General features: G+C 37.8%; 1 protein-coding gene across 26 annotated transcripts in view; it reads left to right on the top strand.

Moving 5' to 3' along the window:
• The window catches only part of Emsy (EMSY transcriptional repressor, BRCA2 interacting), a 75,001-nt gene that overhangs the window by 4,093 nt on the left and 51,685 nt on the right, over nt 1–19,223 (top strand). For 9 of the 26 annotated variants that reach the window (XM_006982172.4, XM_076547881.1, XM_076547892.1 and 6 more), the window contains exons 3-8: nt 5,445–5,544; nt 6,825–6,899; nt 8,132–8,173; nt 11,684–11,859; nt 13,447–13,599; nt 16,238–16,494. In XM_006982172.4, coding sequence (XP_006982234.2) covers nt 5,445–5,544; nt 6,825–6,899; nt 8,132–8,173; nt 11,684–11,859; nt 13,447–13,599; nt 16,238–16,494 — 803 coding nt within the window. The remainder of the gene's footprint in view (nt 1–5,444; nt 5,545–6,824; nt 6,900–8,131; nt 8,174–11,683; nt 11,860–13,446; nt 13,600–16,237; nt 16,495–19,223) is intronic. The other 17 variants (XR_013043391.1, XM_076547928.1, XM_076547917.1 and 14 more) reach the window with 7 other exon arrangements.

Raw genomic sequence — 19,223 nt, 5'->3', positions numbered from 1 at the left:
CATGCCATCAAGGTTATACATGTCTGGGAAGTTACCAGTTATCAGGAAGATGCCACTTTATAAAAGCAATGTGTACTATTGATTTGTTACCATGATGGGGCTAACATGTATGGCCAGGCCAAATAGTGGGTCCAGTCACAGCATCAGCAGCTCAAAGAGAATGTTTTCTGTACATTTAAAATGCAGAGAGTAATGCTTAACTCTTGAATTTACATGTAGATTCTCAATTACTGAGTATATCCAGTGAACCAATCACCCAAGATGTGCCAGTGGACTTACAGAGCTTAGGGGGTCAGATTGACCTATTTTGGGGACTCCCCTTGCCATGTCAGAATGATCATCACTGAAGAGGATCAGGTTGTTCTTAAGCTAGAAGAAGAGGTTGCACAGGAAAAAAAATATATATATCCCAGAAGAAACCGAAGACATAGGCTCAGGGGGCAGTAAACAATTCAGCATTAAAAGACAATTCAAGTAAAAGTAAAAAATAAGTAGCAATGAATGTGTTGGTAGTTTTAAGGAAACTGTGTGGGAGATGCTGCTGGGGTGCTGCTTCTGTACTAACGAAAGCAGCCCTCTCCCGTGGTCCTTAGGAAAGTGGACCTTGACATCAGTTTGACGAAAGATTTCTTCCTCCCACCGAGTTGCTGTCATGACAGTGAACCTTTGACTTGCTTTCAAACACTAATTCCAGGCCTAAGTCTAGAGGAGATACATACCGTCTTTAAGAGTTTTTAGTTTAAGGGCTGGAGAGAGTTCAAGCAGTCCTGTCAGCCGTGATAGCAGGCTGCGCACAAGTACTTACAACTCTAGCTCCAAAGATCTCATGCCCTCTTCTTGCCTCTTTGGGCACCTGCACTCACATGGCATATTCTCTCTTTCTCTGTCCCTCCCCCGCCCCTCCCCCCATACACACCACAAACACAAAAATTTTTAAAAAGTGTTGTTAGCTTAAAACTTTGTCCTTTTAGAAACAGCAGTAAATTGTTTCAATGGAGGATGCCAAACATTTTAATTATCAAGAAATTGGGGCAGGGGGCACTGGAGACATGGCTCAGCAGTTGGGAGCAGTGGCTGCTCTTGTAGAGGGTTCGGTTCCCAGCATCCACATAGCAGCTCTTAACCGTATGTAACTCCATTTCTGGGAAATCCGTGTTCCTCTGGCATCAGGCACACACATGGTACATAGACAGACATATATGCATATAAGCAAAATATTCATACACATTTAAAAAAAAAGAAATTGGGCTAGACATTTATGATACATTCATGGCACCAGTAGCAGGTAAATGCTTGCTACTTTTTGACTGCCTCTCTTTCGCCTTATTTTTATAACTCTTGAGTTGTAACTTAACTGACTTGGGAGCTTTATGACTAAAGTATAATTGAGTGACATAATGGTTTAAATGGACCTGGTTTAGGGTTTTATAAAAGTAGGGTGGCACATCTTTTGTTTGTGAGGCATTCACATGTATTTATTATTTCATTATACTTTTTTTGTTTTGTTTTGTTTTTCAAGACAGAGTCTCACTATATACCTCTGGCTGTCCTGGAACTCTCTCTGTAGACCAGGCTAGCCTTGAACTCAGAGATCTACCTGCCTCTGCCTCCCAAGTGCTGGGATTAGAGGTATACACCTCCATTGCCCAGCTTCATTATATTTTTTTGCTACTGGAATTAGCCGTATAATAAAATAGCACCAGAAACTAAACCAACTTTAAGATATCTCAGGATCCCTATAAACATGCTTGTCAACAAATATGAAAGAAGCTTGGAAGTTAGTACAGGTTCTAATGGTGACTGGACTACTTACAGGGATGCTGGGAATTGGGTAGCTGAGGTAGTGTTTTCAGAGCCACAGTTCTGTGTGTTGGATATTTCCACCTCCCAATTTTGTGCATGACTTTTTAGTTTAGCTTCAAATGAAACTTGTAATGTCAGAAATTTTGTCATATTAAAAAGATTTTATTGCATTTTTAGCCAGGTATGGCATCTGTCTTTAATCCCAGCACTCAAGAGGCAGAGGCAGGTGGTTTTCTGAGTTCAAGGCCAGCCTAGTCTACATAGTGATTTCCAGGTCAGCCAGGGCTACTTGGTAAGATCCAGTCTAAAAAGAAAAAAATTATATATTACATTTTAAGTAAATTTTGTTTTTACTTTACGTGTGTGTGTGTGTGTGTGATGTGTGTGTGTGTGTCTACAAAAGAGCTTGCATATATGCTCTGGGGTATGTGTGGAGGTCAGGCTACAGCTTTCAGGAATCAAGTTTTCTCCTTCCACTATGTGGGTCCCAGGGATTGAACTCAGGTCGTCAGGCTTATTAGCAAGTCATTTACCTACTAGGACATCTTGCCAGCTCTATTTCTTCAGTTAATTATGTTTTCTTGAAACAGTGTGTTTTTAAATAAGGCATGGCAGCACATGTCTGTAATCCCGGCACTAAGGAGGTGGAGGCAAAAGGATCAGGATTTAAAGCTAGTCTGAGCTACACATACAAGACTGTCTCAAAAACAAACAATAAAACCTGAAATGGAAATGGTGTTTTTGTCTTTTTTCTCCCTCTGGTCTGTTTCTTTTTATGGCATTGTTGTCTTAAATATTTTGCAAAATCTAAAATATTTCTCATTTTCTTCTGTCATTTCAATAATCAGTTACTGAGTTCTATCAAATAACTCTTTAAGTTGGGATTAAAGGATTTGCTTAGTCTAACCACAGATGACTTCTGTCTCCCTTTTTCCCTGTTTTCTGACATGTGTGAGGTAAAACCTTCATGACAATTTGTCTGTTTATTTACCAGTCATGTACCTGACACACACATACCCTTTTTAGACTTTGATCTAATCATCTTGAGGATAGGGACTTTGTTTTATACGTACAAATATTTAAATATTTCCCCTAGTACTCTCTCTTACAATATTCTTTTAGTAATTTGGTTTGAATTAGTGACTGTTCAACTACAGACAAGTTTACTTCCTTTAATGTAAAACTTTTAAAAGTAGTTATTGTTACTGGAGTTTACTGAAGTAACGTGAAGCATCTCCAGCGCTTTTGCTCTCTATTCCTTTCGTAGAAGTCCGTCCCCTGACTCTCCACAGGGATAGGTCTCTTCCTGAGGAGAACTTGTGTTTTCCAACCAGATGACGTGTTTTTTCCTTTGCCTTTACCATTGTGTGCAAACTGTCGTCATTGTCTGGTGACTTTTTGACCTGTTCGTATTTTATAGTTAAAGACTTGAGGGCAGGACTTGACACTCTTCAGTGTATATGTATTAGGACTCAACATTGATTTGTTGAATAGAACAGTCCATGAATATTTTAATGGGGCATAAACATTTAATATAGTGAATTTTCGGCTGGTTATTCCTTTTTTGTAATCTCTTTCAGCTCTGGTCAGAGCTGAAATGTATTTCTTGGAACTTAATATTTGCTTTTTGCCTTTGGAGAAGCAGAGCTTTGTCTTTTGACAGACACTCCATGAGGTGTCTACATAATATGCAGTACATACGCAACATGCAGGATGCTCACACTCAGGGTATTTCAGTGGAACTAGACATTTCTGCTTCGTTTACTCAGTCCATTCCTCCATATAAGGCTTCCTTTAAAAAAAGATATATTTTTATTTTGTATGTATATGTTTTGCCTGCGTGTATGTTTGTGCACCATGTGTGTGTATGGTGACTGGGGAAGCCAGAAGAGGGTGTTGGATTCTAGGGAACTGGAGTTACAGATGGTTCTGAGTCACTATGTGGGTGTTGGTATTTGAACCCATGTCTTCTGGAAGAGTAGCAAATGCTCTTTAACTCTCTTTATCCTCTAATGCCGCCTTTTGACAGAATTGTGAATACTATGAACAGAGTGAAACTACTGTTTACTTATTGGTTAGTTTTGAGTCTGCAGGCCTACATCTATCATTAGTTAACCCACATTTACTGAGTTTCTGTTGGGCAGATAGCAAATATTTTAACAATGTGAGCATGAAGATACTTCTAATGTGAACATTTGTTTCCACCATTCTGGTTTGCTCTGGTGCCTCCTTTTCATAGTGTTAATGGCTAAAAACCCAATGTTTTATTACTTTGTTCCATCCTCTTTTTTGTTGCTGTTGTCTGACCTCTCCTGTAGCCCCAGTCAGAAGCTTAGCAGGGGACTAGGTATAGCTGAAGTGGCTGAGCCTCTCTCTCGCTGGCCATTCTTTCTGGGTTTCTTCACAGCTTGTTGATGTTATGATTCCTAGAGAGCAAGGCCACAAGTACAAGTACTTAGCAAGTATCTACATCCTATTTGCTTATATACCATTAGCCAAAAGTAGCACAGAACCTAGACGTGATGTGCAAAGACTACACAGAGATCACGCTGGGTGGTGGTGAGAGGCCTGCATATTTTGCTGGGAGGGCTTGAGGACTTTTGATTTATATGTATACTTTGGCTTTTTTGTTCTGTTTTGTTTTTGTTTTTGTTTTTTTTTTGTTGTTATTTTTTGAGACAGGGTCTAGTTTGGCCTAAGTTAGCCTCTCAAACTTATGATCTTCCCACTTCACCTTCTGAGTACTGGGACTACAGGCATGTGTTATCATGTCTGACTTGTGTGTTTGTATATTTGTGTGTACATGTGCACGTGTGCATATTTATATTTTCCTGCACATGCATGTGGAAAACAGAATAACCTCAAATGTTGTTCCTCAGGCATCATCCACCTAATTCTTTTTTTTTTTTAAATTAAAGAAAAATTTTTTAAAGTAAGGTCTTTCACTTAGAACTTGTTCAGTAGGCTAGGCTGGCTTAATGGCCTGCAAGCCTGGGGGATCCTCCTATCTCTGCTTCCCTCAACACTGGGATGACAGCTATGTACTACCATATCTGCTTTTCATTTTCTTTTCTCTTTTTCTTTCCTTTTTTTCTTTTTTAAAGTGGATTTTGGGGATTAAACTCAAGTGCCAATACATCTATCCCAAGCATGAGTCATCTCTCTTGCCTGTATCTCTTTGAATTAGTGTCTTGCTAATATCCTAGGCTGTCTTCGAACTCTCCATTTCTCTGCCTCAGCCTTGTAAGTGCTGGAATTATAGGCATGTACCACTGTACCCAGACAAATTAGTCATTTTGATGGTAGGTTTTATGTTTTAATTGCTTGGATGGTAGTTTTTGTAGATGTAAAGATCTTAGATTAAAGAAAGGTGTGGCCACCATACCTGGCTGGATTACCTGTTCTTTAGATTTTCTTTTCTAAGCATTTTATACCCTTGACTTCTGTGAGACATTGTATAACAAAACCATATAAATGATGAAAGTGACACTTAAATCTTTTTATTTGATAACATTTTTGAAAGGAATTTAAAATTTTGCATTTGGTTTATTTTTGGATTTCTTGCCCTAAAGTTTAATATTGCATGGCCACATTATTCAAAATTGAAGTCTTATCTTGATAAAATAATTTTCTTTTTCTAGAATTGGAGGCATATGCTGGAGTTATCAGTGCACTTCGTGCACAGGGGGATCTCACCAAGGAAAAGAAAGATCTTCTTGGAGAACTCTCAAAAGTCCTTAGGTAATTTGTCATGAAAGTTTTGGTGATGTGAATAAAAAAATCTAATTTTATGGGTGTTTATTTATTTTAATTCTCAAATTAAAGGACAGAGGTGTTCGGTTTGCTGGGTGCTTAGAGGCCCTGTTCCAGTTGTGTGCTTTCTGCTATAGAAGACGGGGACACTTAGTCTCTCTCTGTCATATAAGCCAATCAGAGGGTTTGGGCACCTGGAGCGGGAGGTCCTTTGACAGGTGAAAGAAAGAAGAGCTTGTGCAACTGAATTTCAGGATGTAGAGTGACATTTGTTAGAGGGAAAAGAGGGATGTAAGCCGGATCCTCAACATGTAAGTGGTTGCCTTAACTCTAGTCGACTCCTTTTCCTGAGCTAGAGTGCTACTTCAATCCATTGGACAGCTCTAGTGAAAGGATTCCTTGGCGCTTTGTCTTGATTCATTTTCATATCTTGTGCTTTCTCTGTTTTAATTTGTTTACTTTCTACATTTAAAGTCATTTTGTTCTATTTTTAGAAGTGAGAACGTGGAGAGTCTCTTACTGTTTAACATTAATATAGGAATGTAATTAAGCAGATTCTCAGTCATATGTTTTTGTTTATGTTTCCTCATAAATTCTGCTTTTAGTCCTTAAGTGTTGTGGTTTATGCTATAAATTTAGTGTTAAGTGCTAAAGAATACAAGAAGAGTGGTATTCACTGTGTTGGATATTTATGAATATAATGAATGTAATCTTTAAAAATGGTTTCATTTATCAATGTTTAATATATGCACATTCTTACCATTGGTAACATAATGTAGAAGGCATGTAGCTGGAGTTGAGTGACATTTCATTGCATGTACTCTCAAGAAACACGTTATTTTGCCACTCTTACTGCTTTTATTATATTCATTGAATATAGAATTATTAGACTCGTAAGCCTTAGAAAAGACCTTAGAAGACTTTCTTCTAAGTGCCCAGTCCTCCTGTCAGCAGTCATGAGATAAGGAGGTCCTTGAGCACCATGTCTAGTTAACAGGAAGCACTGCTAGTCTTACCATGGCCGACTGTTTCACAGATGGGAAAATTTGCATATCAGGCTGAGTTTGTCTTCCTGAGATTTTCAGATAAGTAATCCTCAGTTACACAGAATCAGCATGAAACCTTTCCTGTGATTTTGAAACATTTGAAGATACACATTAGGCAAAGTAATCCTCAGCCTCCAAAAGATGTTGACTTAAACATTAATAAAAGTGTAGAGAAGAGCTGCCTGCTTGGCAGAGTTCTATAATGGCTATTTTTTTTCATAGCATCTCAACAGAACGCCACCGTGCTGAAGTTCGGAGAGCAGTAAACGATGAACGGTTAACAACAATTGCACATAAGTAAGCCATTAGTCTACCACCCCTGATTTTTTTAAATGATGTAGTATAAAGTAGTTTTGAGACAGTCTTCCTTTTGTGTGGCAGGTCCCTGAGTCTTTTATCATAATAGTCTCTCTATACTCAGAAACCCTGCCTGTAGTGATTACTGTTTACTCCATTGATACTTTTCGTTTTTTTGTTTTGCGTTTTGTTAGGGAAGCTTAAAGTACTTAGGTCAAATCCTATTACAAGGTAATCTCTGTATAATCTAAGGCCACTGGAAGCAGAGCTCAATACCAAGTAGCATGCCTCCTGACATTCAAAGGTACTCGGAGGTTTCTTGTAATGGTACTTGATATGTATGATGCTTTATAAGCAGGCATTACAATTTTTATATGGCTTTAATTTCAGATATTTTGAGATTCAAAAAAATTATAAAATATATGTTCTCTTAAGAGATATAAATATAACTTAATTATATATTTTAAAAAGCAAACAATAAAATTATAAAGGTTTCTTATCAATTTGTTTTCAGATCGTCATAACTGACGGATTGGGTAGAGGGTGTCAGAGGACTGAGCAGAATCAACCATTAGTTACAGAGAGATAGTGCCTCCTGAAGAACAGAAAGTAATCCTTTCAGTGATAATAGAATTATTTCATAAAATGTTAAAGTGTAATCCTTTTGTTTTAATTTTTATGTTTTAATATGACGTAAAACTAAAGGAGAAAGAACTCAGCGCATTACCATAATGTGATAATATAAGGCATTTGGCAGAATTTGAATTGATTACACAGCTCTGTTGGCTTCTTGTACTTCACTGTCCCTCATTTTACTTAACACATAGAATGGGGTACTCACCTCTTTAACAGTGTAGTTTGAATGTTTTGCTGTTTGTTCTGTAAGTCTGAGATTTCTTTCGTGGTAGGTATGCATTGTAGAAATTTAGACATTCTCTATAGAGACAGCTCGTGTTTAGTTGTCAGGCTAACATAGTTGGAACACTCAAATTTAATGCGTCCCTTTTTCTTTTTGAATTTGCTTCAGATTTTGAATTGGAATGCTTTAAACTGGGTCTGAATTCTAATTTGGGAACTGGTAATAGGAAACTGTGCTAGATAATCAAGTAGCAATGAATACCTTAGATGCATTCAAATGGGATTGTGGGCAATGAGTTGTAAGTTGATGCATCAGTGTCATTCTTCAAGGATAACATTTATTTAGTCTCCTTTTCCTTTTTTCCCCTTTTAAGAATGAATTTATCCTTATATTTGGGTGAAAGACCAAGTTACAGGTATGCAAATAGGTTATTATTATTTCAGGCTTTTTCTTGTATTTATTTCCAAAATGACGCTCTCAATTATTCAGGGGCACATACTCCATTTATGAATTAACCATGCCCCTTGCTTCTCCTTCTTTTCCCTCCTCACCTTCCTAATACTGCCCGACCTTTAGCCATTTTTGCTGCTTGGGAATATCTCTAGTCAGAGGGTGGGAAGGGAGAGGAGGTGAAAATTTTTATAACTCATTTTACTACTTGTTAGTTGGCCTGAAAAATAATTGGTGCAAGAATTTACTGGTACTTGCTAAAATGACTTTTGGATAATATGTGGATTTCTTTAACCTGTTTGACCTCTCCCTTTCCTTCCTCTCTCTATTAGCATGGATAATTGAGAGTTGGCTTCTTTCCACCTTTGTTTCTCCGCCCCTCTCTTTTTTTCTGATTTCTTTAATATATGAATTTCGTTTTTGGAAAAGTTTACTTTAGTATATAATTAAAAAAAACCTTCTTAGGTCTTTCTGTACTCAGATTTTAATGTTTTATATTGTGGTTTTAGTTTGACTAGATACTGCATTTACTTGTTGAGCCTAAGAGTCAGGGAATGAGGATTGTTAGTAACACTTTCTTGCCATTGGATATAGCAGTGGAGACCCAAAGATGACCTGTAAATACAGCTAGAGGAATGCATCTGAGCTGACTGCATTCCCTCTCCTCCTCCCTCCCTCTCCCACTTGAAATTGCTGTGTAGCCCCGAAGGAATGTACTTGAAAGGTGATGGGCAGCTGAGAAGACTTAGCAGGAAAGGAGGGGAACAGAAGGAGTAAGGGTCCTGAATGCAAGAGAAACCGCACTGAACTAAAGACCTTCTGCTTCACGGCTTGACTGGGATGGTGTTTGTCCTTTGATAGCATAATTGAGTTCTTAGGTACAATAATATTAATGCTTCACATGGTTTGCTTAGGCCACTCTTTGTCTCTACAATTAGATTAAAATGATAGTTTGGAATATCAGATCTCTGTGCTTCTGCCAACTGTCAGACATTCCCAGGATACTGTGTTTCTGTGTGACGATGCCGCTTTCTTAACCGCTGCCAACTGTAGCTCATTAGTAGGTGGCTTTCTCAGAGCAGGATTTGCACCTTCCTTGTGGTCCTTGGATGAGTAGAGAGGCAGGCAAGTGTACAAACTGAGGGGACCTGTGTGAACCCTCAGGTACAATGTTTAATTTCTAAATTCTCTTAGATGACTTGTGCAGCTAACACATATTTACAACCTTATCACTAAGCAAATAGAACCTTTTAACCTAATTCTAACATGTTATTTCATTTCTCATTCACTTACTGTTTGAGCATGCTTGCATGAGTGGACATTTGGAAGACTTAGATAAGTTCTTCCTGAAAGTTGCAGTTGTTGTCTTTTTGCACTGCAAGCTTTGTCTCTTCCATAGCATATGTCCATGTGCTTCATATTCTTAATCTTCCATAATTTCTGCCACCATTTAAACAATACACAAGGTAAGTGTAGAAGGCACTTTATTTGTGTGGTAAACTCATATTAAACAAGTTTATTAGTGATAGTCTAATAAAATGATATCAGAATAGAAGTGCTATTACAGAAAATGCTAGCTTTGGGAAAGTTTACATTTAACAACTAGTAATAATGCTCTTCTATCTTTTTCTTGTTTGTATTATTCTTTGTTTCTGAAGTAGTGTTAACATAGAGCTTATGTAATATATTTGTGAGGTTGTTGGGGCCTCAGGAAGTCCACCATTCCTTATCTTATGTAGGACTGCTTAAATTGCAAAAGAGTTTAGTATAGTTTTTGCAGTAACCTAACTGGATTTGCCAGCTTCTATAAATTCTTCAACTTAAATCCTTTTCTCCGTTCTCGTTTCTTCCTTCATTGGTTCCTTCCTTCCTTTTTTGAGACAATGTTTTGTTTTGTTTCCTTCCGGTGTTTTGAGATAGGGTCTCATGTAGCCTTGGCTGGCCTGGACTTGATTAAGTAAACCAGGCTAACCTTGAACTCAGTTTACTTGCTTTTGCCAAGGGAGTGCTGGAATTAAAGGCTACAGGCATGTGTCGTCACGTCTGTTTTAAATACCTTTTAAGTTGTAATTTATTCCCTGCAGCAAAAGTTGGCAGTAATTAGACAGTAATTGCTCAATTGGTATAAAGAATAAGCTGCTCATAAAGCCCACTAGAAGACTTTTATTCTTTGTGTTTAGAATATGACAAATAATTATAGAAGCATGATATATACTTGTTGAAGGAGACATTTATTAGTTGTGTAGCCTTAGGCAAGTTATTTAGCCTCTCTGTGACTCAGTTTCTCATTCTAGAAAATGGAGTTGATCTACTATCAGCTTCATCGGATTGCTGAGAGAACTGAGTTAACACACATTTTAAGACATGTAGAGCAGTGTCTGATATGTAACATGCCCTTAGTTGAGTTTAACGACACCGTCACTGTCAACATCACCGTCATCACCATTATGGCATTATTCCACTGCCCACTGACAAAGGGTTTGGGTTACTTTGCTTGAATCTGAAGAATATTGGATATAGAGTCTCGTTTAGGATGTGCTGTAGAATCTGTGGTTTCACAAAACTTGAAGAAATATTTCTGATTTAGTGAAGAAAATTAGTTGTTTCTACATTAATTTTAAACCTTGACACTAATCATTAGGGTGTTTCATGAAGCCAAGTGAGAGATATAGCAGCTGCCTTTTGCTATTTTAACCTCTGGTCCAGTTTCTGGAACAAAACTTACTCAAGAAGTTTAAAGCAGAGAGACTTAAAAAATGTCTTAGAGAGAGAAGGTCCAGGTGCTTCAGTGCCTTCTAGAGTACAGGGCACACCATACAAATAAAGTAAAAGAGTGGTGGATTTCTTTTAGCGTCTGCAGTTCTGCTTTTTTTATTTTTTATTATTTTTTAAACAGGAAGGGTAATAATATAAAAATACAGTGCATATTATTAGTGGCACCTGCTGTTGTATACACTGCTTTCCATCTTACTAACTCCTCTCGTTTACTGCCTCAGTTTTCCATGTTTGAAAGCCTTTAGAATCTCTGGCCATGCAGGCAGTTAGAAATTTTGCAAAGATTCATTGGGCTTCACCTTTAACTGTAAAGGAAAGTCTGACTCTTAACACTGTCAGTGCTTTTACTTTCTTGGTGTAATTATAAAATTAAATTCTAAAAGTTAATTTTATTAGTAGAAATACTTGTTTTCATTTATGAAACCCAATTTCACAAATTTTCACAAAAATAATACCCATTTTCATTTTCAAAGCATAGAAAAAATTTTGAGTTGTAGTTACTCAGATTACAGAATAAAGTGTGTAAGAACCTCAGTGTGTGGCATTTCTTGAATTTAATTGTACCTAAGTTTGATCTTGCTTGCTTAAAATGAAGCCTCTCCAGAATTCAGGGTACTTTTTGTCATTGAAAAAGTTATGTTTGTTTGACTCATGTTTAGCAAGTGCAAACCCGTGTAGCAGCATTTTCTCTTTTGTTTAGTATGTCTGGACCTAATAGCTCTTCAGAATGGTCCATTGAAGGGCGTAGATTGGTACCACTGATGCCCCGGCTGGTTCCCCAGACTGCCTTCACCGTAACAGCAAATGCTGTGGCCAACGCAGCTGTCCAGCACAATGCATCCCTTCCCGTGCCTGCAGAGACAGCAAGCAAAGAAGGTGAGTAGGAATGCTGTTGTTAGAGATAATTCTTCTCAGGACTTTTCATCTATTTTTAGTAAATGCTTAAAAATGTTTTTCATTCTGAAACTAGAAACTGCCAGGTTTTCAGTCTCCATCAAATCAGATTTCTTTACTTCAAAGGGAAAATTATGTTAATCACTGAAAAAGTTTTCTCAGATGGAATTTCTGACATTTGTCTTATTTTGTTTGTTTCGGTTTGGTTTTAAGACCAAACAAAACATTGTAGCCCAGGCTGGACCCAGGTTGAGGTAGTCCTTTCATCTCAGCCTCCCTACTGCTGAGGTTACAAACATGAGCTACCATGCCTTGTGAGTGTCTCTTGTTAAAGGTGAGTGGAAGGACTTAGTGAATGGCATTAGAGAATAAACAAGATGACAGAAATACTTGCTGGATAAAAGATGCTGAACTGATGGCTCCAGGAAATAAAACTGTTTTTGTCTCTTCGAATCAGTGGTACATGTAGCCTCTCTGTTCCAGTCAATGGTACTTTCTTACTGTCACTTAAGCTAGTAATTGACATGCTTTAGACAATCTTTGAATTCTCTTACCAAGGTGATATGAAATCTGAGAGTATGCTTGGATCAAAAGCAACTCTAAAGACAATGTGTTTGCCCGATTACTTTTAAGAAATTGCTTTGTCTTGTCTAGTGGTGGGCTTTGCATAGAGTGAAACAGTTTTCACTCTTGGCTGGGCTTGGCTCTGCCAAAGAAAGCTATGTTTTTTCAGGGAAGAAATGATCTGTGCAAACTTAGCCTCTGCTGGGTTCCTGTTTCCTTCATTTTTGGCAGTTATATTTCCTCTCTTCCCACTTTGACCTTTTCCTTTTGCTAGCTGATAGAATGGGAAGAGAGTTGGGTTTCTAATAATAAAATAGGTGTTTGAATCTAAGTTTGTCATTTCCTAGCTTTGTGACCTTCAGCAAGTCTTACTGTCTGTAAACTATGGACTCCTCATCTTTAAGGGGAATGTAGTGTGAGAGTTGGTGATGGTGGAAAAGATTGAGTGTAGTATCTGGCACTCGGTACAGGGTAACTCCAGGCTGTTCTTAGTGTTCCTGAGTGGTGTCCTTTCATTGAAAGATAAAGAGGTTGAAATTTGATGTCATCATTATTTTAGTTAGTGTTGTCCCACTTGGTTGGCAAATGACCGAAGAGTTAGTTTCTCCAGTAAGTGCTTTGAAAATTGCTATGGTTAGGGGAAAGTTAATATTGTTGGTGCTGCTATTGGTATTAAAGAGTACTTCAGGTTTGTGCCTGTTGTCCAGTTCTTGCCTTATGAGAAAGGTTTTTTCTTTTTTTCAAAATAGTTTTAAACTTGATTGCTTTGTACCTCCATTCTTCTCCATTCACTGTTACCTGTTGCTAAGCTGGTAAATACTTGGGAAGACCCATTGAGTGATTTTCAAAATAGTTTCTAACCCTTGAGTCTAGTACCTTGTGCTAGCATCTAGCTTCTGATCACATGAAAAGGATAAAGTTGGCCTGCAATAAAAGTAATTGTATGTCTGGACAGTTGTGGTGAAAGTTAACAGCAAACTTTTTTTTTTTATATCATTCCTTCAGTAGTGGTTTGCTATTCCTACACAAGTACCACGTCAACCCCAACCTCTACCCCTGTTCCAAGTGGCAGCGTAGCAACGGTTAAGTCTCCAAGACCTGCCAGTCCTGCCTCCAATGTAGTTGTCTTGCCAAGTGGAAGTACTGTATATGTCAAAAGTAAGTGATGTCTCAGTGTTACCAGGCCCTCTCAACAAAATGCTACAGTCTGAGCTTTGATTAGATCTGCTTTTCTGGAATCAATCATCGGGCCACAAGCTGTTTTCAGTGGTTAGGTTTTGAAGGTTCTGAAGACTTCTTATCTGTCTATCTGACTAGGTATTTGCTCTTTCGTCAGTTCTGGGTTTGAGAAATGCCATCATGTTTTGCTCTGTGGGAAATCTGCCTTTGCATATTGCTGTCCTTTAGGCATTCACATCTTTTGATTCCTATGGAACTGTGCTTATGTGACTAGTCAATGTTTTCCCAGAATTCCAGTCTTTGCAGTGTTTTCTTGAATTATTCCATGTATCATCCAGCTCTTACATTCAGTAACTTATTCTAGAGGCTACCTTTTATGTTTCTACTTGATATAGTCTTTAAAAAAGTTTTTTATTTGTAGTTTTAAACTCCCAATTCTACTCGGCTCTAAATAATAGTCTTTTTTGAGACAGAATCTCACTGTGTAGCCCAGGCTGGCCTCACACTTGTGATCCTTTAGCTTCAGCCTCTCAAGTGCTGGGGTCACTGCTGTGCTCCCATACCTGGCTCTACAATACAGTTTGATGCCCAGGTTTTTTTCATCAATGTCTCTTAATTTTATTTCAAAAATTGTTTTGTGTTTTGTTTGCTTTGCTTTTTATCACTAGTATTTGATTTTAATTGGTCTCAATATAGTAATAACTTGATTTCCTTATAGATTTTAGAGGTGACATTTGTCTTTTTTAGGCTTCTAGGTCATTGCCAGTCCTGTATAGTGTGGTGGTACATTGTGTACCCTAATAAACTTGCCTGAGGATCAGACGACAGAGCCAGCCACTAGATTAGACATAGAGGTCAGGCAGTGATAGCACACACCTTTAATCCTATCATTCAGGAGGCAGAAATCCATTTGGATCTCTGAGTTCAAGGCTACACTGGGCTACTGAGATTGATTCAGTATAGGAGAGAAAACAGAGCCAGGTGGTGGTGGCACACACCTTTAATCCCAGCACTTGAGATCTCATGCCTTTGCTTGGGAAGCACACACACCTTTAATCCCAGGAAGTAATATGGAAGGGCAGAGAAGGGGATATAAGGCATGAGGAAACAGAGACTTACTCCCTTTGGGCTGAGGATTTTGTAGAGGAAAGAACTAGTGGCTGGCTGCTCTGCTTCTCTGATCTTTCAGCTTTCACCCTGATATCTGGCTCTGAGTTTTTTATTAAAAGAACATCTAAGATTCGAACAACAAACAGTATAGAGTCTAAAAATTGAAGCTCTAAAGACTTATATTTTATTTTCAATTCTGTGAGTCATGCTATATAATTCTTATGTATGCTCTGTAGAAATTTCCTATGTACGTTGCTTTATATATTTGTCAGATGAATTTTATAAAATCTACAAAAGAATTGAGGTTTTTAGGCTATAAAAATGCCAAGAATCATGGACTGTTAAGTTCATCTCAGGTTTCTGTAGATTTAACCAATGTGGTCTTTAGGAATGACTCTCTGGGCCTAATTTTTAAAACCACTTTTTAAAACTACTCTTAATGAATCTGAAACATGAAGAAACTATTTCACAAACTAATGCACTTTCAAATTACAAGAACTATATCATTAGTAGTTTTTATCATTCATTCACCAACTTTGTGCAAGTCACTAAACCAAGGGAGACAAAACAGACTTTGTCCTTCTTGTCTGAGAGCTCATTAATATGGGAGATGTGTAGACAGTTATATTGTCATGTGCTAAGTGGTACAGAACAGGATGTATAAAGTACCTTATGGACTCTGCTCAGAGGAGAGGTGGATTAGCTCTGCATTGAGGAAGGGGAGGCTTCACTGAGAAGGGGGCTTACTGGATGATGATAGCAGGATGAAGAAGGGGTCTTTGAGGCTGGTGGTGTTCTTCAAAGAAAAATACAATATACAGACTCAGATAAGAAGGTGCTGAAGCATTTTTGGGCAATGGTGAGAAAATTAGTTGCTCAAGATTTTAGAGGAGCACAGAGTTAGGGTAATGGTTTTTTTGTGTCTGAAAAGATAGGGGCTCTTGAATTTTGGTCTGGTAGGTATTTTGGGAGGATAGGGAAATACAGACTTAGGGGATTTTAGGCTGTGCATCTCAGTTATGAAATTTCCTGACTTGCCGTAGCATAGACAGTATGGAATAGAAGTGGGAAGATGCAAGAGTGTCTTTTAGGAGGGTATTGATAAAATCCAAGCAGGAGACAATCTCCGAATGGAGTGGTAGTTTAAGGAAAAGATGGTGGGTGTTCAGAGAGACAACTTTTCTGAGGGAAAATTGTAGAACTTTAGTGGTAGATTGGACATAAAAGAAAGGGAGAGGTGGGACTGGAGAGATGGTTCAGTGCTTAAGAGGTCTGCTCTTCCAGAGGACCCAGGTTCAATTACCAGTACCCACATTAGGCAGTTCACAACTGTCTGTAACTCCAAGATCTGCCACCCCTCACACAGACATACTATGCAGGCAAAACACTAATATACATAAAATAAAAATAAGTAAAGGGAGAGGCAAAGGATGACACATTTTACAGAATAAAGTATAAGAGGCAATGCTAGTTTTGTGTGAGTAGAAATACTATTACTGTCTTTCAGGTGTCAGCTGTTCAGATGAAGATGAAAAACCCAGAAAACGCAGGCGAACAAACTCTTCGAGTTCTTCTCCTGTGGTCCTGAAAGAAGTTCCAAAGGCCGTTGTTCCGGTCTCGAAGACCATCACTGTGCCTGTGAGTGGCAGTCCCAAGATGAGCAACATCATGCAGAGCATTGCCAACTCCTTACCACCCCACATGTCACCCGTGAAAATAACTTTCACCAAACCATCAACACAGACGACAAACACAACACAGAAGGTATGTGATGCAAGGAGTCTCAGTTGTTCTGTCTCTTTCACGTAGTGTGATTTAGAATTGATGGTCATGTATTGAGTGCTTACTGTGCACTTGGCATTATGCTGGGAATGCTCACACCTCTTGTTCAGTTCTGCACATAAAACATTGGAGATAGGTATTATTCACATTTTAAAGATGAGGCTTAGGTGCCAAATGGTTTGCTCAAGGTGACAATTAGCAGATGTGCTTCTGGACTTATGTTGTATTTGGTAATTGTAATGCCATTTTGGAACAAACTAGAAAAGTTTTAAAGTCTTTGTTTATGTGGTCTTATGTGTAGGAAGTCAGCTTTTGCTTTGCCAGTAGAGTTAAGTGTTTCTTAGGAAAAAGAAGGGGTATAGGTAAGTCAACAACTGTTATTTTCCTTTTTATTCCTTGTATGCTGTTATGCATTCATTTCTGACCTCAAGTTACTGGTATTCTGTCAATTTCATGTTCTTGCAATTCTAAGTCTTCACATTAGTCTGGATTCTGATGACCTGAGGCTTATTTTACACCTGTGTTTAAACCTGTGTTTCTGGAGTTTCCTTTTTAGCATCTTTCTATCCTTCCCTTTTTATTAGTTTATTTTGCTAAAGCATGTCCTTTAGTAGCTTCCCAGTGTATTAGTTGCTGAGAAGGTTTTTGAGACCCTGGGTGGACGAAGGAAATTTTTTCCCTGTGAGTTTTGAAGACATTCTTCACTTGGTTTCCAGCTTCTAGTATTATTTTTGGGATACCCGGTGCCATTCTGGTTTTTAGCTTCTAGTTTTGTCTTTGGGAACTCTTTAGAATACTGAAACAGCAAAGACTTCAGGACCCTTAGATTGTGTCGTTAGAGTTTTTATCCTGTCCACTCATGCCTTCAGGTCTCATCAGTTCTTGGGTTCACTCTTTGATGTACATTTCCCTTGTGGATCTCATATTGAGAGTTTAGAACTTTCTGAGTGGATCTTTTCATTTTCCTCATACTATTCGTTCCTATTTGCCATGCTCTCCCTACCCTCCAACTGGAGCATAGTGGCTTGGGGTATGGGTTTTGGAACTAGACTTTCTTGATTTTAATTCCAGCCTGCCACTAGCTTTTTGACTGTGGGGAAACTAAACTTTGTACCCAGATTTTCTCTGTGAAATAGAGGAAAAAAAGCCCAGTGTTTCTATAAGGTCTTTGGGTATAATACATAATATATGTAAAGCTGTTAGAAGAGAGCCTAATATGTAAACGTGTATCGTCATTTTCTATACCCTTGATCAGTATCCTATATTACTTGCATGGAATTGTTCACTTTTGCCATCATACTTTATTTTTCTTGGTGAAATGATCTCACTATTTAGTTCAGTCTGGCCTGCGACTTACTATGTAGCCTTGGCTGATCTTGAATGCCTGAGTGCTAAGGATCACAGGCATGCATTAATACACTTGACAACCATCATACTTTAAACTTCTAATAATTCTTCCTTCTTCTGTAGATGTTCCTTGTTTTTCTCTTTAAAAAAAACATCCTGCTTTTTGGTAGGATGATTGTATTCTTTTATTTGATTATATTCATAAGTCTTTTGGTTTGGTTTTCTTTTTTCATGCTTTTTATCTTACTTGTTAGTTCATTTTATTACTTGATGTTTTTCTTTTCAGAATTTCCTTAAGTGTCTGGCAGTCAGCTTACATAAGAAACTGATACGTTAATTATTCTGTTCCTCTGCCACTTGTCTTAGGGTGGTTAGATTCATCAGGCAAGAACCTTCCAGTTTCCTGCTTTGAGTATTATAAACTTGGGTGCAAGTACTTTGGAGTAAATGGTGGAAGGGTGCTGTGGTATCTGAGATAATAAGTGTTTCTGAGTCTTTTCTAATCTCAGGGACAAACAAGAGTAATGCCAAATCAATAGATTTTTATAAGGGTTACGTGAGATTGAGTATTTAAGATGTGACATAGAGCATGTACCTAGAACATGCAGAGTGTTTTTGAAAGTCAACATTTCACTAATTTGCTGGTAATAATGTACTGTTATAAATATATGAATCCACTGGTTCACTAAACCTTATCCACTAATCTGTTGAAATTAGCTGTTTTTGATGATTTCAGTGTTTATTGAACATAATGTTTGCATTTTTACTTGATTTCAAGTAAGCATTTCTGAATGCCACTTTTTACACAGTGTTATGGTTATTGTGTGTGTGTGTGTGTGTGTGTGTGTGTGTGTGTGTGTGTTGGAACCCAGGGTCTTGTATCTACTGGACAAGTACTCTACTACTGAGCTGTATCATCCTTAGCTCTTAATTATGCTTTCTGAGCTGGCCTTGACACCAACTGACTATTATATGACTATGCTTCAGGTTATTAAATCTTACTGTAATGTTTTTACTGCCTTCGTTGCTGGATCTTACGGCTTTTTTAATCTTCTTCTTTTTTCATCTACTTAAAAATGATTTTAGTATTTAAAAAATAGGATAGGAAAGCCATAACTAAAAGAGTACCTACATCTCTTTCTGTATTCTTTTCCTAGTGTGTGTTTCATTTTTATTCATTGTTTGTTAAGTAGTTGATGTTATAAATGACAAGTTTATTTTCTATCTCTCCCATAGACTGCTGAGGGTAGCTTAGAGCTCTGTTTTATTCATGACTCTATTCCCTAGTATTTAGAACAACGCCTTGGCATATACTAGATGCAAGTTAATATTTGTTGAATGAATGAATTAATAAATGAACAAAT

Source organism: Peromyscus maniculatus, chromosome 1, assembly GCF_049852395.1.
Source record: "Peromyscus maniculatus bairdii isolate BWxNUB_F1_BW_parent chromosome 1, HU_Pman_BW_mat_3.1, whole genome shotgun sequence".
Taxonomy (NCBI): Eukaryota; Metazoa; Chordata; class Mammalia; order Rodentia; family Cricetidae; genus Peromyscus; species Peromyscus maniculatus.
Note: the sequence above shows the minus strand (reverse complement) of the source record. Positions and strands in the feature narration are given on the sequence as shown.